Source organism: Bos mutus, chromosome 2, assembly GCF_027580195.1.
Source record: "Bos mutus isolate GX-2022 chromosome 2, NWIPB_WYAK_1.1, whole genome shotgun sequence".
Classification (NCBI taxonomy): Eukaryota; Metazoa; Chordata; class Mammalia; order Artiodactyla; family Bovidae; genus Bos; species Bos mutus.
In genome coordinates this window covers 19,993,520-20,013,715 of record NC_091618.1, presented here as the reverse complement: position 1 = coordinate 20,013,715, position 20,196 = coordinate 19,993,520, and the positions used below count along the sequence as shown (strand labels likewise).

The following is a 20,196-nucleotide window of genomic DNA, read 5'->3' as shown; positions in this document are numbered from 1 at the left end:
GAAGCTACATGAAAATGCAGATCAATTTACTCTAGCAAGCATTTTCTGAGCATTTCTGCTCGTAAGTACGGCAGCAGGGAGAAGTAAGAGTGGATGAGGCCTCTCCTGTCCTCTTTCACCAGCCAGCTCAGGGGCTTAGCCCCTTCAGAATCACATGTCCAGGGGCTTCTCCCAAGAAGAGGAAAGAAGAATTTTACCCCAAATCCTTTTGCAGATTTCATGGGGCTGTTTCTAAACTTGCATTGTTGTCCAGAACAGCTTGGCATGGATTATCCCTATTACATTTCTGTGTGTGCTCAGTTGCTAAGTCACATCCAACTCTTGTGACCCCATAGACTGTAGCCTGCCAGGTTCTTCTGTTCATGGAAAATTCCATGAATACCAGAGTGGGTTGCCATTTCCTACTTCAGGGGATCTTCCCAACCCAGGGATTGAACCTGCATCTCTTGCACTGGCAGGCCGATTCTTTACCACTGGATCCATTCACATTTCTATAGGGCACTAGATTTCAATGGGAGGCAATTTTGCACCCCCCCCCACCCACCCACCCAGGGCACTTGACAATATTTGGAGACATCTTTGGTTGTCAGAATTGAGGAAGAAGTTGTCATAACTAGTGGGTTGAGGCCAGAGATACTGCTCCACATTCCGCATAGGACTCCCTTCGCAGCAAGGAAACCTCTGACTCAAAACGTCAGTAGTGCCGAGTCTGAGATAGTGTTTTATCTCTCCAAAGCATCTCCCCATCTAGTATTTCGCAACAATATAATTGCCTGAGACTTGCTTGAAAGAAAACTGTCCTTCAGTTAGTTAATAAAGGTGGGCAGAGTTCTTGGTGTGGACCAAGTTCTGTGCTGGGAGATGTAAGTGGAAATTTTGTGTGACTATTTGATCTGTGATTTAGAATAGGAAGTAAGACTGGGTAATAGGGTCACGTGAAATGTGCCACAGGGAAGGTGTCAGTCAATTACCAGGATATCTTGAATATTATTAACAAAATATATGTATGTACACAGTTAAAATAATTCTAAGTTGCCCTCTCTCATCCCACCTCACCCTCTAGGCCACTCTGCAAAGGCAATATTGCCATCTTGCCAATCATTTCTGCTAGGAGCTGCCCCCACCCCCACATTTCTTTTCTATTTTTAAAAACTATTTATTTATATGAGTGTGCTTGGTCTTAATTGCATCACATGGGATCTTTGATCTTCACTGAAGCATGTGGGACCTGGACCAAGAATTGAACCCTGGACCCCTGCATTGGGAGTGTGAAGTCCTAGCCACTGGACCACCAGGGAAACCCTCATATTTCTTATTAATTCCTTGAATGACTGTTTCTTGGTAGCCATTGTTAGTTTTGTTAAAATGAGGATTGAACTCTTTTATGTCACTCCTAATGTATTAATATTTATGTCACTATTTTTAGTAAAATCTGTAACTGATGATAAAATTTTACAATATAAATATGACTCATCACAGAATAAAAATTATATACTGTGATTATATTCCTTTTTTTCTGGATGGGCTTCCTTGATAGTTGAGTTGTGACTCAGCTGGTAAAGAATCAGCCTGCAATGTGGGAGACCTGGGTTTGATCCTTGGGTTGAGAAGATCCCCTGGAGAAGGGAAAAGCTGCCCACTCCAGTATTCTGTGGCCTGGAGAATTCCATGGACTATATAGTCCATGGGGTCGCAAAGAGTCAGACACATCTGAGTGACTTTCACTTTTCTGGAGTATTTTCCTTTTTATTTTTAATTTTTTTGGTTTTTGTATTGTTTCTCTTCATCTCTCTGCCACTGTGGGCCATATGATTTTGCATATAAGATTTTCCTCTTAGATATCAATCAATAAAAACTCTTCAAGCACCCAAATTCATTTTTCATTTTAGTATCAATAAAAATTCTTCAAGCACCTAAATTCATTTTTCCTTCTAGCTAGGAAATGCTTTCTTATTTTATGTATGTGTATATGTATGTATTTGTTTTTTGATGTGGATCAATTTTTAAGTCTTTATTGACTTTGTTACATATTGCTTCTGTTTGATTTTTGTTGTTGCTGTTGTTTTTGCCAAAGGCACCTGTAACTTCAGCTCCTTGACCAGGAATTAGACATTCACCCCTTGTACTGGAAGGCGAAGTCCTAACAACTAGACTACCAGGGAAGTCCAAGCTTTCTTATTTTAATCGCAATAGGAATTTTTACAGGAAAAAGTCATTGAAAAAGTTTATTCATAAGCCAGCACACAAAGTGAAACCTACTACATAATGGAACACAGTGGCCATCCTTAAACCATGTGGTGAGGACCTTCCAGTCCCCAGTAAAGAGGCTCTGGTGAGGGGACTGGGGCTGCTATTGAACTTGGCAATGACTTTTGAGGCTGAGACCGCTTTAATTTCTCCAGTCTTTGGAAAGAGGACTTCTGGGCCGTACACAGAAATAGCCTCCTGATAGTGTTTATTTGCTGTTCAAATGTCATTTCAAGCACAACATGTTGTGTTAGGTGAGACTTCTTTGTGTGCCCATGACCGATCATAGCACCCCCTTTTCCAGAGTTCCCAGGGGCCCTCACTGGAATGTTTAGGGTGTTTGACTTAGAAAAATAAACATCATCTAGTAAATCTTGCTGACATTCCTAAAAAGGGTACTAATTAATATATTATGATGTTCTTCCATGACTACAGAGCCAAATAGCAACAGGGAAGTGGTCATGTGTCTTCCCTCTCCTCTTCCCAGAGCTGGTATATAAGGGTCCCCTCCAGCAGAAGCTGACATTCGACCTCCCTCACCTCCTGAGTCTCCTTCCTCACCTCTCCTGAGTCCTCTCTACTGACACCATGGGCTGCTGTGGTTGTGGAAGTTGTGGTGGCTGCGGTGGTGGCTGTGGTGGTGGCTGCGGCGGTGGCTGTGGAGGTGGCTGCGGTGGTGGCTGTGGCAGCTGCAACAGCTGCAGATGCTACCGGGTGGGCTGCTGCACCAGCTGCTGCCCCTGCTGCTATGGCTGCTGTGGGGGCTGCTGCAGCGTCCCCGTGGTCTGCTGCCACCGCCGCACCTGCAGCTGCAACTCGTGTGGCTGCGGCGGTGGGAAGGGCTGTTGCCAGCAGAAATGCTGCTGCCAGCAGAAGTGCAGCTGCCAGAAGCAATGCTGCCACTAGGCTGCCAGTCTGGCCTCTGGGAAGGTGCTGCTGGTAACTGTCTCGTTGGTAAGATTTTCTTTCTTTCTGCCAGTCCTCCCTGATTTGAATGTCATATAGGTGACTTGAGATGAATTCTCATGCTGAGGAATTTAATTCATATCCTCTGGTCACTGGGATTCTGCCTCCAAATGAAAAACACCCACACAGTCTTTCTCCATCCATCACCAAAGTATGAGCCCCACAAAATGGAGTGATGATTTTTAATGCTATGCTTTCTCGAAATTTTACTGTTGAAATGTTTGTTTTATCTCTTTCTCCTTCTCTCTGTGGTTTCTGCATTCTCTGTCTCTGCTACTATTTTCTGATTCTGTAAACCGTAGACAGTTCTTTTCCTAATAAACCACAAAACTGGCATTCAAAAATGTGTCAATATCTCCTCTTTTTTCATTGTTTGAATGTGTCTCATGCAAAGATGCAACTAAACCCACTGAAGTGAGTAAGACCCCCTGATGTTTTCTGAGATAGATTTAAAGTAATTAATGAATAATCTGTCCCTAATAGGTTTTCACATGATGGTAAAAATTTGGTGGTTGTGGTTCATATATACAGTGGAATGTTACTCAGCCATAAAAAGGAGTGAATTTGAATCCATTGTAATGAGGTGGATGAACCTAGAGCCTGTTATAAAGAGGGAGGTAAGTTAGAAAGAGAAAAATATTGTATATTAGCACATATATATGGAATCTGGAAAAATGGTTTTGATAAACCCATTTGCAGGGCAAAAACAGAGACGCCGATGTAGAGAATGGATATGTGAACACAGTGGGGGAAGGAGAGAGTGGGACGAGTTGAGAGAGTAGCCCTGACATATATACACGACCATGTGTAAAATAGAGAGCTGGTGAGAAGCTGCTGTTAGCACAGAGAGCTCAATTTGGTGCTCTGTGACCACCTAGAGGGGTGGGATGGGGATGGGGTGGGATGGGGAGCTGGGAGAGAGGCTCAACAGAGAGAGGATATATGTATACATAGAGCTGAGTCACTTGACTGTACAGCAGAAACCATCACAACATTGTAAAGCAATTATATTCCAATAATAAATTTAAAAAAATTTGTGGCTTCAACTCTCCTCTTACGTAAGTGAGAAAAGGATTCTAGGAACACCATATCAATGAACTCATATGACATAACTTTCTCTCTACCCCTAGATAACCTTCTAACAGATTTTGATCTCAGTGTCTACCGCCAGATGAAATTCGATGCCTAAAGCAATGTGTATTTGTTTAGGTCTTGGTTATCTTAGTTTATTTGTGTAGGTCTTATTTGTTTAACATCTGACTACAATTTAGTGAGATTTTAAAATTTCATTACCAGTACTAGTCAACTTTCTTTCGGAAGATTATGATTATAAAATACTGGTCTGGTCATGAGTGAATAAATCTATTAGTAAGAGAAGGCAATGGCACCCCACTCCAGTACTCTTGCCTGGAAAATCCCATGGACGGAGGAGCCTGGTGGGCTGCCATCTATGGGGTCGCACAGAGTCAGACACAGCTAAAGTGACTTAGCAGCAGCAGCAGCAGCAGTGAGTTACTGAAACACTACCCACTTTGATTATATTCTATCATAAGTGAACATTGTAGGAACATAAAAATGAAGAGGTTACAACAAGTACTTTCAATCACATCTCTCACAGTGCCTTGAAGGTGAAACCACTTAGAGTGTACGATGTTGATAAACCCACCCTCGGAATGCAGTGCCCTTAGGATTTTCTACCTAAATCTGTTCCCTGGTCAAAGCAAGAGATGAAGAAAGGGGCAGGTCACTGCATCAGTGGTCAGGCAGTTGCTGAGAAGGTGACTTATTCCTTCTGGACTTTGCTGGGACCACAGAGGTCCTGCCCTCTGTGTCTTTCCCACTCCCCTGGGCAGTGCTCACAGGGGGTGGATACTTTAGAAGTGTTGCATTGAAAAGAACTTCAGAAGACACTGGTTCTGGGTGCAAGGTTACAGCACACACGCAAAAACAATGACACGCGCTTCTCTGGTGACTCAGCGGTAAAGAACCCATCTGCCAGTGCAGGAGACGTGGGTTTGATCCTTGGGTCAGGAAGATCCCCGGGAGAAGGAAATGGCAACCCACTCTGGTATTCTTGCCTGGGAAATCCCATGGACAGAAGAGCCTGGCAGGCTACAGTCCATGGGGGTCGCAAAGAGTTGGGCACAACTTAGCAATTAAACAACAGCAACAATAACAACAACAACAGGGGTGCGTCTAGGAAGAGGCTGTGGGAGGATTTAACAAGGCTCAGGGAAAAACAGGCCCTTCCCACCCGGCCCAGTCTGTGTTCAGATGTCCCTAGACAATGAGGAGTGATCCTGCTTACTGGGGGGTTATTACTCGTTACTATTTGCCAGCCTTCACATTAATAAGTGCATCAAAGGTTAATAATATAAATAAGTGAATTTGCTTCAGCCTATACCTGGTGATCACTAACTTTGCCAAACATTGTGCATGTTGCAGTGGATTATATAAAAATAAGCAAAAGCTGGAAGCCAGCCTGCATTAATGGAGGGGACATAGATCTGAGTGATGCAGTCTTTACTTGTGAGGGTAATGGCAAGATCAAACATATGCACCCGTAACATAATATTTTATAGATACATCATATCCCTCCATTTTACATATATATATTGAGTGCCCACAATGCACTAGGCACCGTTCTATCACTGAGAATACTCCAATGAACAAAAGAGATAAAAATTCTTGCCCTCAGGAATTTTTTTTCTTTTTACACAACTGATGCTGTATATACTTCATTGTCTTCAGATTGTTCCTGCAATTAGAAACTTACATACCATGGTGATTTTTATAACTGTAATATGGATATGGATATGTAATATGGATAATGGAGTTGTAATAGTAAATACACCTTAAATATGGATACACACATTGACATCCACAAGTATAAAGGTCATACTGTCTAAAAGCTCTGTCCAGACACTGTCTTTGCAGGGTACTGAATTCCTGATGGATCTTTGAGGGCTTGCATGTGTCCCATTGCTTATAGATATTTCCAGAGAGCTTATGTAGGAACAACACAATGCAAATTTTGAAGAAGTATCACAGAGCATTAGAAAATATTAACACATTTTTCTACAAAGAATGAGTGTTTATTAAATGTTGCAAAGGATGAAACAAATAATTAACTTGGAGATATGTACAATTTACTTTATAATTGAAATAATATAATTAAATTAATTACTTTATAATTAAAAAGTTCAGGAAGATAAATTGTACAGAAATATATATTATATATGTGAAACTTCAGATCTAATGGACAACTCAGTATTAGTCTTGGGCTGATCTTGCTGTGTTGCATGCATGCCAATGGTGTGGTTATCTAAATGACCAGCCCAGGCAGCCAAGTATCTCTGGCAAAGGGTGCAGGAAGTCAAATGATAATGTCTATAGCAATTTGATTAAAAGCTGACAACTTCCCTAATTTTTTCCCCTTCTTCTAACTTAGGACGAGTCAGAGAAAGTCAAGTATGTCTAACCCATCACATAGGACACCCTACTTCTAGTTAGCCACTTTACAACAGCTTCTTTACAACAACAGCCTCCAATCCGGGTCCACATGGATCCTCCCCTTTTTCTACCATAAAACTTTCCCACTCCTCTGTTTGCCTTTGAGTCTCTGTCGTAACACAGTGAGGGTGGCTTACAACAAAGAGTTACCTTTGCCATAGTAACTCTGAATAAATAACCTTTAGCCATTTTCTTTGATTGATCTTCATTTATTTCCATAAGACTTAGGCATTCCACTCATAAATGTGTGTAAGTTCTTGCATATGTCTCCAGGAGATATATACAAGAATGTTCATAGCAGCATTGTCAAAAATAGCAAAACTTGGAAACAATGGAACTTCCCGTTATCCGGAGAGGATATGAACAAATAAATTGAAGCATATTCATAGAAAAAATGCATATAGTTGTAAGCAATCCATGACCAAAGAAAATCAAAGGAATTATGTGCACAGGCATTAGGGTAGGGACTTGCCTGGGTGTGGGGTTACAGGGGGTGGGTTGGGGTGGTGAGGAGCCTTATAGTTAGGCTATCTTGTTAAGATCCTAGCTTGATAAATTATTAAAATGCTTGGGAAAATAAATAAGAAAAACTATGCTTAGGGTGTATTATGAACCAAAGAGATTACAGTCCATCATTTTCTGGGCCTCTGAAGTCCTTTAAAAAGAACAAAGCAAATGAAAATGTGATGCAAAAGAAAAGAAATAGAGCAGAGTACAAGAGGTTTGAATAGCAGAGAGGATGGGTGGGATTTCAATTTTGTATTGGGCAGTCCAAATAGGATTCAAAGAGAAAGTGCCATTTGAGGAAAGGAAGAAAGTGATGGAGGAATGAACTGGCCAGTTAATTGGACAAGAGCATTGTGAATGGTGGGAAGGGGGCAGTGAGAGCGCAGGTCAATGAGGATGCTGAGCATAGGGAGTTCAGCAAGGTGATGGGGACTGTGTTTCATGGGTGTCATTATAGATAATTGTAAACTTCAGCTTTGACCGTGACTGGAGCTGGCAACCTGGGAAGAGCGTGATTTTAGAAAAGAGATCACCTGCCTTTCATTGTAAAAGGATGACTCAACAGCACATAGAGAATTGACTTCGGAGGGGCTGGAATAGAAACTGCGCCATCTTGAGGAAGTTCTTGCTGGACGGAGGTGGTGAGTGGATTATGAGTGCTTTGGGCTCTGGTAATGTCTGCTGGACTTGCTGATAAACCCAGTGCCTGTGTGTGAGGGAAACAGGAGTCCAGGGGGCATCAGTGTCTTTTCAGTCAGTTCAGTTCAGTCGCTCAGTTGTGTCTGACTCTTTGTGACCCCATGAATCGCAGCACACCAGGCCTCCCTGTCCATCACCAACTCCCGGAGTTCACTCAGACTCACGTCCATCGAGTCAGTGATGGCATCCAGCCATCTCATCCTCTGTCGTCCCCTTCTCCTCCTGCCCCCAATCCCTCCCAGCATCAGAGTCTTTTCCAATGAGTCAGCTCTTCGCATGAAGTGGCCAAAGTACTGGAGTTTCAGCTTCAGCATCATTCCTTCCAAAGAAATCCCAGGGCTGATCACCTTCAGAATGGACTAGTTGGATCTCCTTGCAGTCCAAGGGACTCTCAAGAGTCTTCTCCAACACCACAGTTCAAAAGCATCAATTCTTCGGCGCTCAGCCTTCTTCACAGTCCAACTCTCACATCCATACATGACCACAGGTCTTTTAGGCCAGTGCAAAAGGATGAGATTGCTGTTAAGTGAGGGTAACCAGGAAGGGATGTTTGTGACAAATGCATCTTTTTGAGGAAGATCAAGAGTTCAGTTTCAAACATGAAAAGCTTAAGTTATCAACTGTCTTCCATCCTATGATTATGCCCCTTGGTAATACTTTGGAGAGAGCAGCAAAGGTTTCATAGGAAAATTGAAAGCCGTGTCTGGCTTCAACATGGCGACTTCAAGCTACCTTCAGGTTACTGCTCCTTTGATTTGGGTCCACCAGTGAAAGTGAAAGTTGCTCAGTCATGTCCGACTCTTTGCGACCCCATGGACTGTAGCCTGCCAGGCTCCTCTGTTCATGGAATTCTCCAGGCCAGAATACTGGAGTGGGTAGCCTTTCCCTTCTCTAGGGGATCTTCCCAACTCAGGGATTGAACCCAGGTCTCCCGCATGGCAGGCTGATTCTTTACCAGCTGAGCTACCAGGGTCCACCACTAGATAAGCATTTATCCTGATCTTGCAGAGGCAGATAGCGAGGTTCATTCAGGGAACAGCTGTTTGATGGGTATTTTAGCTGTGTTTGTAGAGAACTGTGTGGGCCACCCTATTTCTTTTCTTGGTGTGGGGAGTGTGTGTGAGTTCACACTCTTGTTCAAGCCCATATTTGCAAATGGTTTGGAGCAGTCATTTCAAAGGAAAGATGTTCCAGGTCACCCTTAGAGAGGAAGGGAAGGACCATGAACATGAAGAAGACAGAGTTGGGCACTTTTTAACAGAGACATAATATTTATGTCCCATACACTGTTGTTGTTGTTCAGTCGCTCAGTTGTGTCCGATTCTTCATGACCCCATGGACTGTAACATGCCAGGCCTCCCTGGCCCTAACCATCTCCCGGCGTTTGCCCAAGTTCATGTTCATTGCATCGGTGATGCTGTCCAGCCATCTTATCCTCTGACACCCTTTTCTCCTTCTGCCTTCAATCTTTCCCAGCATTAGGGACTTTTCCAATGAGTTGTCTGTGTGCATCAGATGACCAAAATACTGGAGCTTCAGCATCAGTCCTTCCAGTGAATATTCAGGGTTGATTTCCCTTAAGATTGACTGATTTGATCTCCTTGCTGCCCAAGGGACTTTCAAGAGTCTTCTCCAGCACCACAGTATGAAGCCATCCATTCTTTGGAATTCTGCCTTCTTTACTATCCAGCTCTCACAACCATATGTGTCCACTGGGAAGACTATAGCCTTGACTATATGGACCCAGGTCTCCCGCATTGCAGGTGGATTCTTTACCATATGAGCCTCCAGACAAGTCCAGGAATACTGGAGTGGGTAGCCTATCCCTTCTCCAGGGGAATTTCCTGAGCCAGAAATTGAACTGGGGTCTCCTGTATTGCGATCCACACAGTCAAAGGCTTTGGCATAGTCAATAAAGCAGAAATAGATGTTTTTCTGGAACTCTCTTGCTTTTTCCATGATCCATGGAAAAACTCTCTTGCTTTTTCCATGATTGGATGTTGGCAATTTGATCTCTGGTTCCTCTGCCTTTTCTAAAACCAGCTTGAACATCAGGAAGTTCATGGTTCACATATTGCTGAAGCCCGGCTTGGAGAATTTGGGCATTACTTTACTAGCGTGTGAGATGAGTGCAATTGTGCAGTAGTTTGAGCATTCTTTGGCATTGCCTTTCTTTGGGATTGGAATCAAAACTGACCTTTTCCAGTCTTGTGGCCACTGCTGAGTTTTCCAAATTTGCTGGCATATTGAGTGCAGCACTTTCACAGCATCATCTTTCAGGATTTGGAATAGCTCAACTGGAATTCTATCACCTCCACTAGCTTTGTTCGTAGTGATGCTTTCTAAGGCCCACTTGATTTCACATTCCAGGATGTCTGGCTCTAGGTCAGTGATCACACCATTGTGATTATCTGGGTCATGAAGATCTTTTTTGTACAGTTCTTCTGTGTATTCTTGCCGTCTCTTCTTAATATCTTCTGCTTCTGTTAAGTCCATACCATTTCTGTCCTTTATCGAGCCCATCTTTGCATGAAATGTTCCTTTGGTATCTCTGATTTTCTTGAAGAGATCTCTAGTCTTTCCCATTCTGTTGTTTTCCTCTATTTCTTTGCATTGATCGCTGAAGAAGGCTTTCTTATCTCTTCTTGCTATTCTTTGGAACTCTGCATTCAGATGTTTATATCTTTCCTTTTCTCCTTTGCTTTTCGCTTCTCTTCTTTTCACAGCTATTTGTAAGGCCTCCCCAGACAGCCATTTTGCTTTTTTTGCATTTCTTTTCCATGGGGATGGTCTTGATCCCTGTCTCCTGTACAATGTCACGAACCTCATTCCATAGTTCATCAGGCACTCTATCTATCATATCTAGGCCCTTAAATCTATTTCTCACTTCCACTGTATAATCGTAAGGGATTTGATTTAGGTCCTACCTGAATGGTCTAGTGGTTTTCCCTACTTTCTTCAGTTTAAGTCTGAATTTGGCAATAAAGAGTTCATGGTCTGAGCCACAGTCAGCTCCTGGTCTTGTTTTTGCTGACTGTATAGAGCTTCTCCATCTTTGGCTGCAAAGAATATAATCAATCTGATTTCGGTGTTGACCATCTGGTGATGTCCATGTATAGAGTCTTCTCTTGTGTTGTTGGAAGCTCAGGAAGCAACAGTTAGAACTGGACACGGAACAATAGACTGGTTCCAAATAGGAAAAGGAGTACGTCAAGGCTGTATATTGTCACTCTGTTTATTTAACTTATATGCAGAGTACATCATGAGAAATGCTGGACTGGAAGAAACACAAGCTGGAATCAAGATTGCCAGGAGAAATATCAATAACCTCAGATATGCAGATGACACCACACTTATGGCAGAAAGTGAAGAGGAACTCAAAAGCCTCTTGATGAAAGTGAAAGTGGATAGTGAAAAAGTTGGCTTAAAGCTCAACATTCAGAAAATGAAGATCACGGCATCTGGTCCCATCATTTCATGGGAAATAGATGGGGAAACAGTGAAAACAGTGTCAGACTTTATTTTTGGAGGCTCCAAAATCACTGCAGATGGTGACTGCAGCCATGAAATTAAAAGATGCTTACTCCTTGGAAGGAAAGTTATGTCCAACCTAGATAGCATATTCAAAAGCAGAGACATTACTTTGCCAACAAAGGTCCATCTAGTCAAGGCTATGGTTTTTCCTGTGGTCATGTATGGATGTGAGAGTTGGACTGTGAAGAAGGCTGAGTGCCAAAGAATTGATGCTTTTGAACCGTGGTGTTGGAGAAGACTCTTGAGAGTCCCTTGGACTGCAAGGAGATCCAACCAGTCCATTCTGAAGGAGATCAGCCCTGGGATTTCTTTGGAAGAAGTGATGCTAAGGCTGAAACTCCAGTACTTTGGCCACCTCATGCGAAGAGTTGACTCATTGGAAAAGACTCTGATGCTGGGAGGGATTGGGGGCAAGAGGAGGAGGGGACGACAGAGGATGAGATGGCTGGATGGCATCACTGACTCAATGGACGTGAGTCTGAGTGAACTCCGGGAGTTGGTGATGGACAGGGAGGCCTGGCGTGCTGTGATTCATGGGGTCGCAAAGAGTTGGACACGACTGAGCGACTGATCTGATCTGATCTGATCTCCTGTATTGCAGGCAGATTCTTTACCAGCTGAGTTACCCAGGAAGCCCATCCCAGACATATGACACTTGAAATACTCCAGGTATCAGGTGGTACAGATGTTGGTTTATTGAGTTCTGAAGTAATTGTCCTGCTGTGAACTCTGGGTTTGGAGGCAAGACCACATCTGTGTGGGTGAAAATAAAGTGGGATTTACCCTGAAGGGAGCAGGTTTTCTCATAGTCCCTGCCTAAACCTGGGGTAGATTTAAGAATAAGATCAGGGCGAGGCCCCACTCAGGGTGGGCCAATTTTCCTTTCATTGGAGTCTAATTGTGGTTTGTGCCTGAATTCCAAGGGGAGCAGAGGTGCCTGAGGGCATTTCTGTGGGAGGAGGGGAGCTGGCTGGTGCTCCCTCCAGACACCAGTAGTGGAATGGAGGGGGTCACAGAGGCATCCAGGGGTAAAGAGCATGGCTGAATTGGTATGTTTTTAAATCCCTTTCTGTTGTCTTTGTACCTTAAGTAGAGACTAGCTTGGTTGTCATCTGGAGTCTGAAAGGTTGTGGGGAATTAAAAGAAGACCCTGCTCCACCTCTGGGACAGAGGAGGGGAGGTGGGTATGGATGATGTAAAAGTGGTGAATGCCAGAAGGGCACCCTCAGCCCAGCCGAGCAAGGATCCACAAGAGTTGGTCAGAAGCAGCAAAGAGGGTCTGTGGTGAGGAGGTTGAAAGTGGAGGAATGTGGGTGGGTGCCATGAGGAGGGACAGCTGAGTAGGTGACCTGGCACCCTAGGGATCTCTTACGACAAGTGGAGGTGGGAATGTGCAGAGGTGTAGGGCAGCCTGGCAGTGACTACCAGAGGGATGCGATTCCAACACAAAATGGGGCGGATCCAGCCATTACCCCACATGACACAACCATGGCTGTGGAGGCTGATGGAAATGTGACCCTGCTCTAATTAGAGGCCTGAACATTAGGGTGGCTAAAGCATGTTGCTACAGTTTGTCCTTGTTTGGAATATGCTGTGGGCTATTTTACAGGGAACTTCAGCTTTGTACACATGCAAGTACAGATAGGATGAGTCTGAGAGTCAAAGGTGCTTGATGCTCATCTAGGAACTATTGTAATAGTTGTAGATAGCACAGTTTATTTGGCCAAATGCCTATGAGTGAACTTTAAAAAACTTATTTATCTAATTTATTTGTCTGCGCTGGGTCTTAGCAGTGGCATGCGAACTCATAGTTGAGGCATGTGGGATCTAGTTCCCTGACCAGGAATGGAACTTGGGCTCCCTGAATTAAGGGCTCGAAGGCTTAGCCACTGGACAACCAGGGAAGTCTCCATATAAGTGAACTTTTAATGTTGTCATGAATGTCCAAACACAACACTCCCCACATGGGGTCAGATTCCCAGGGTTCAATTCTCAGCTTTAATGCTCACCCATTTGTGCAATAACTTCACCTTTCTGGTCTCCTATTCCTAAAATGAAAATGAATGTTGCTCAGCTGTGTCCAGCTCTTTGCAACCCCATGGACAGTAGCTGCCAGGCTCCTCTGTCCACAGATTTCTCCAGGTCAGAATACTGCAGTGGGTAGTTGTTCCCTTTTCCAGAGGATCTTCCCAACCCAGGGATCGAACCCAGGTCTCCTGCATTGCAGGTCTGTTCTTTAGCGTCTGAACCAATAGAAACGATAATAATAATATTAATATCTGATCCATATGGTTATTATGCAGATTAAAAGAGTCAATCCCCAGCGCAAAATAAGCACTCCATAAATGTTAACTATATATTACATCTTTTCTTTCTTCTGATTATTTCCTTTGAACAAATTCCTAGGGATGGTATTACTATATCAAAGATTATCTATGTTTTGCATAGTGATGAAAGTTAACTGAATAACCCTCTATAGAATGTACATCAGTTATTCTCACCCACTTTGTATGATGCTTGCTTTATACTCTGCAACCAACACCAGATAGTATTAACGCAATGTTTTGTTACTATAGCAGATGAAAAGATCAATACTTTTCTTGATTATTAGTGAGGTTGAGCATCTTTTTCTAATTGTACACTATTTGTTGATCTTTGTATTTTTAAACTGTTTATTGTAAAGAAACTTTAAGCATGTCATGAACTCCCAACTATCCAACTTCAACAGTAATACTGTTGCAGATTTCTAAATGCATAATGATAATTTAATCATACAGTCCTCACTCTGTCCTGAATGTGTTTGGAGACAAGCCTCTCTTATCTGGGTGTGTCTCCTTAGGAATCTGAGAGATTGTTGTAGGTCTATTTCTGTGACTACAGAAGATCTTTTGGATAGCACCTATTGGAATTTAAAAACATGCAGGAAATAAGGTAAGTGTGAATCGTTTAATGACACCTATTGTTATTGTTGTTTAGTCTCTAAGTCATGTCCGACCGTTTGCAACCCCATGGACTGCAATCTACCAGGCTTCCCTGTGCATGGGATTTCCCAGGCAAGAATACTGGAGTGGGTTGCCATTTCCTTTTCCAGAGGATCTTCCTGACCAGGGATTGAACCCATGTCTCCTGCATTGGCAGGTGAATTCTTTCCCACTGAACCACCAGGAAAGGCCAATGACATCTATAGATTGGGCTGATTTTGTACATAAGAATCCATGGACTCCCCCCCAAATTATTTTGCCCACTAGGAATCTGGAGACATTGAAGTCTTTGGTCAGTTGAAAATCAGACACTTGCATCCAACACAGCAGGAAGGGAGCCACTACCAGGCTTTCTTTGCCTCTGTTTTCCCTGGAATCCCTCAGCCCCAGTACCGAGGAAGTTGTGGTTGGACATCCAGCGAGGCCAGCAAAGAGGAAGAACTCAGAGCAGTGCTCCCCCTGGCTCAGTGCTCCCCAGGGCACTAATACTGCTCAGCTGTGATGTCACAGGATGCTGCAATGGTGGCAGTGCCATCATAGGTGTACCATGTAAAGCCTGCAGGGAGCCATCGTATCAGGTCCTCTTCCTGAAACCTCCCTGCATGGGTGCTAAGTACTTTGAGTCATGTCCAGCTCTTTGCCATGGTATGGACTGTAGTCTGCCAGGCTCCTTTGTCCAAAGGAATCTCCAGGCAAGAATACTGGAATTGATTGCCGTGCCCTCCTCAAGGGTATGTTCCCAACCCAGGGATGGAACCCACATCGCTTTACATCTCCTGCACTGGCCAGCAGGTTCTTTACCACTAGCGTCACCTGGGAAGCCCCAAACCTCCCTAGTCCCCTTTGTTCCCCCACAGATACTCGGACAACACCTCACGTATACATCATGGTTAACACATTTCTCTTGATTGTATATTATAATTTTTTAGATAAATTTCAGTTTACATAATTGATCTTGTACACTGTAGCTTGCTTTATGAACATTTAATAGATATGAAATCATTCCTTCTCAGTTCATGGAGATCTATTTCCTTTTTTTGACAACTGGGCAGGATTCTGTTGTATAAAGAGAAATTGAATGTGATTTCAGGGCTTTCTTGGTGGCTCAGATGGTAAAGAATCTGCCTGCAATGCAGGAGGCATGATTTCTATTCCTGGGTTAGGAAGATCCCCTGAGAAAGGGAATGGCTCATTTCAGTTCAGCTCAGTCATGTCCGACGTTTTGCGACCCCATGTACTGCAGCACACCAGGCTTCCCTGTCCATCACCAACTCCTGGAGCATGCTCAACCTCATGTCCATCAAGTTGGTGATGCCATCCACCCATCTCATCCTCTGTCATCCCCTTCTCCTCCCACCTTCAATCTTTCCCAGCATCAGGGTCTTTTCCAGTAGGTCAGTTCTTCACGTCAGGTGGCCAAAGTATTGGAACTTCAGCTTCAGCATCAGTCCTTCCAATGAATATTCAGGACTGATTTCCTTTAGGATTGATTGGTTTGATTTGCTGTCCAAGGGACTCTCAAGAGTCTTCTCCAACGCCACAGTTCAAAAGCATCGATTAGTCAGTGCTCAGTTTTCCTTGGGATGAGGAGCCTGGTGGGCTGCCATCTATGGGGTCACACAGAGTTGGACACGACTGAAGCAACTTAGCAGTAGCAGCAGCAGCAGCTTTCTTTATAGTCAAACTCTCACATCCATACATGACTACTGGAAAAACCATAGCCTTGACTAGACAGATTTTTGTTGGCAAAGTAATGTCTCTGCTTTTTAATATGCTGTCTAGGTTGGTCATAGCTTTTCTTCCAAGGAGCAAGTGTCTTTTAATTTCATGGCTGTAGTCAGTATCTACAGTGATTTTGGAGCCCAAGGAAATAAAGTCTGCCACTGTTTCCATTGTTTCCCCATCTATTTGCCATGAAATGATGGGACCAGATGCCATGATCTTAGTTTTTTGAATGTTGAGTTTTAAGCCAGCTTTTTCACTCTCCTTTTTCACTTTCATCAAGAGGCTCCTCAGTTTCTCTTCATTTTCTGCCATAAGGGTGGTATCATGGCTGCCCACTCCAGTATTCTTGTCTGGAGAATTCCATGGATGGACAGAGGAGCCTGGAAGGCTGCAGTCTGTGGGGTCAAAAGAGTTGGACACAACTGAACAACTAACACATACATACACATACACACAGGGGAAGATAGTGTTTTTCTAGTCTTTCTGTGTGATGCTGGAGAAAGGTCTTAAGAGCCCCTTGGACAGCAAGGAGATCAAGCCAGTCAATCCTAAAGAAAATCAACCCTGAATATTCACTGGAAGGACTGATGCTGAAACTCCAATACTTTTGCCGCTTGATTCAAAGAGCTGACTCATCGGAAAAGACCCTGATGCTGGGAAAGTATGGGGGCAGGAGGAGATGGGGGTGACAGATGAGATGGTTGGATAGCATCACCCACTCAATGGACATGAGTTTTAATAAACTCTGGGAGATGGTAAAGAAAAGGGAAGCCTGCTGTGCTGCAGTCCACAGGGTCCCAAAGAATTGCACACAACTGAGTGACTGAACAACAAAGTCTTTAAGTTCAATGCCATGAGTTCAACCAAGTGGGACCCTCCTAGGGCAGACACCTCCCCTATATCCTCTGCTGTCACTCTTCTCCGAATACTTAGATAGTAATATCTGATGCATATTTTCTAAGTTTTTTTTTAGAAACTTCCACCAAATGGAAGAAATTAGCTACTTGATGATCACGAGCACATGTCCTGCAGAACTTCTGGTGCCTAAGGGTTGATATATTAACCCCTGTAACACCACCCTGTTCCCTCACCATCAACCAGTCAGAGCACTATGCATGAGCTGATCATAGACCCTGTGACCTTCTCCCTTACTTGGCTTTTTAAAAGGCTTTGCTGAAATCCTTTGGTGAGTTTGGGGTTTCTGGGCATGAGCCACCCATTCTCCTTGTGAGGTGCCTTATAGTAAACACTGTACTTTCCCTCACCACCACCTGGGGTCAATAGATTGGCTTTATGTGTGGGTAGCAGACTCAAGTTTGATTTGGTAACGTAAATAGCCTTGTAAAGAGTATGCTTTTGTCCAAGACATGAAATTTCTGAATTAAAAGACATGTACTTAAAAAAATGAAAGTTCAGACTGCTTAAGTGCTGTCCCAAGAAATAGTATTATCAGCATTCTTACAGATATTGTAGAGGAGTGACTGTTTTTCCGTGTGCATTCCAATCTGTTACTCGTTTTCAAAAGTAGCTTATGGGAACCTTGAAAACACTGTTTAAAAGACCATTGAAAGGTGAGTTTCTTAAGTTTGTCTATTCACGCTTCCTTTTAATTTTAATTAAAAAAATTTTTATTTAGAGGATAATTGCTTTACAATATTGTGTTAGTTTCTGCCATACACCAACATGAATCAGCCATAGGTATACATATGTCTTTTCCCTTTTGAACATCTTCCCTCCCACCTCCCTCCTCATCCCACCCCTCTAGGTTGTCACAGAGCACTGTGTTTGATCTTCCTGAGATATATAGTAAATTCCCACTGGTTGTCTGTTTTGCATATGATAATGTATATGTTTCAGTGCTACTCTTTCAATTCATTCTTTTTTTAATGCAAATTGATGGTGGTGAAGCTGGTGACTGTGGTCGGGATGGTGATGATGGCTGTGATGGTTGTTGGATGAGTGTGATCTTCTGTGGAAAATTCATTTTTTCAAAAGAGATGGCAGAGTTCACCTAAAAGCTTCATAATTCCAAAATCTGATTTGCTCACAGTAAATGTGAAAATATAGTTCTAAACTGAGAAGCAGTATTGTGTTTTGTTATAGAGGATATTTAGATTGTAATTAGATACAGAGTTGGCTAAAAAATCTGTGGAAATTAATCTTTTGTGACTAAACAAGGATTTTAAATTTAATTGAGGAAATCTACTTGTCAAAAAGACACTCTTAACAAATCAAATTTAAATTGCCTGTGAAATCCATACTTTCATGAAATTGTTTTGCCCGAGAAGGAAATATGCATGGATCACAATGGCAGAAATTCTGACAGCCAAGATAAACTTTGTCCAGCTTTGTGTGTTTTTGGCTCTTATTGTCAGTTCATTTAAGATATCCTTGAAAAAATAATCAGGTCACAAAATAGATGAGAAACAGACAAATCACTTAAAATTTTAATGTTTATTAATGTAGGTCTTCCATCAAAGTAGTTTGTGCTCACAATCAATTCAAGCGAGCAAGGGAGGTCTCTTTCCTCATTATTCAACATTACCTCTCCATCTTCCCTCAGAGGTTACCACCAAGTAAGAAGATCTCATGAGTCAATATTTTGAGGATGATTTAGTTTATTTTATTTGACATTTAGAAGATGGCAATGTAATAACTAGAAATATAAAGCAAGCATTGCAAAATCAGGAATCCGTTGTGCTTAGAGATGGCAAAGGCAAAACTTGGTGGACATAAACAATGAACACCTGCTACAGGTCAAAATATTGAGGATCTCAATCCTACTAGTCTGAGATCAGGGCTATGGGCTGCTATCAGATGCTTAGAGGTGCTCACAGCTTTGAATTTAATTATTCCCGTGGGTTTAAACACTTTAAAGGTATGAAGACTTGAACTGCTCAAAGCAAAAAGAGAAGATACTAAAACAGTCCCAACACAGAGTCTAAATCCTACACAGCAGGGTAACAGATCTGGGAGAAGCAGACAAGATTGAATTGAGAGAAGTTGGTCTCAACAACCACCATACCGTCAGCATCTGCTAAGTGCTACTGCTACTGATGAACAGCAGCTCCATCTTTTCCCACTGGATGTCATTGTATAAGATGTCCTGCCATCACTCTCAAGAAATGAAGAATCACTGAAGCCTCAAAGTATGATATACACAACCAAAGAGAAAATTCCTAAGAAGCTCAAGTGGCAGAGTAGAGACAGTGCAGAGTAGACAGATGGATGGAGGTAGTGCTCCCACTGCCTGTGCTGTGGGAGCAAGCAGATGCCCAGCAGCACCTTCAGACCAGCTCACCTAGTGGCAGCATTGCTTCTGGCAGCTGCACTTCTGCTGACAACAGCTCTTCTGCTGACAACAGCTCTTCTGCTGGCAACAGCCCTTCCCACCACCGCAGCCACACGAGTTGCAGCTGCAGGTGCGGCGGTGGCAGCAGACCACGGGGACGCTGCAGCAGCCCCCGCAGCAGCCATAGCAGCAGGGGCAGCAGCTGGTGCAGCAGCCCACCCGGTAGCATCTGCAGCTGTTGCAGCTGCCACAGCCACCACCGCAGCCACCGCCGCAGCCACCTCCACAGCCACTGCCACAGCCACCACCACAGCCACCGCCACAGCCACCACAACTTCCACAACCACAGCAGCCCATGGTGTTAGTAGAGAGGACTCAGAAGAGGTGAGGAGGGAGACTCAGGAGATGTGGGAGGTTGGATGTCGCCTTCTGCTGGGGGAGACCCTTATATACTGACACCTTTTCCTGTTTTTTGGCCCAGTTTCCCTGGAAGAGTCTCACAAGACTTTTTGTTTACTTCCTTGAATACCCGTGCCATGATAACTTGCTATTTTTAGAATAGCAGCCTCATAACTTTGAGTTTTCTGTTGGGAATGAAGTACTTGTGTATCAGATCTTTAGTTTAGAAATGGAAAAGTGATGGCCAAGGTGCAGGGAAAAAGCAGCCTCAGGGGCTTCAGAATGTTGCCTGTGTGTCAGAAATGACCAGCCTAGAGATCACATGAGTGAAGA

General features: G+C 43.3%; 2 protein-coding genes across 2 annotated transcripts; one reads left to right on the top strand and one right to left on the bottom strand.

Annotated features, from left to right (window-relative positions):
• The first annotated feature begins 2,835 nt into the window (after nt 1–2,835).
• On the top strand, nt 2,836–3,153 carry LOC138984756 (small cysteine and glycine repeat-containing protein 7-like). The gene has a single exon (XM_070360405.1). It carries the CDS (start codon nt 2,836–2,838, stop codon nt 3,151–3,153), a length of 318 nt encoding a protein of 105 aa, XP_070216506.1.
• Nucleotides 3,154–19,473: 16,320 nt separating this feature from the next.
• On the bottom strand, nt 19,474–19,821 carry LOC138984755 (small cysteine and glycine repeat-containing protein 7-like). The gene has a single exon (XM_070360393.1). The coding sequence runs from the start codon at nt 19,819–19,821 to the stop codon at nt 19,474–19,476; it is 348 nt and encodes a 115-aa protein (XP_070216494.1).
• Nucleotides 19,822–20,196: the final 375 nt, after the last annotated feature.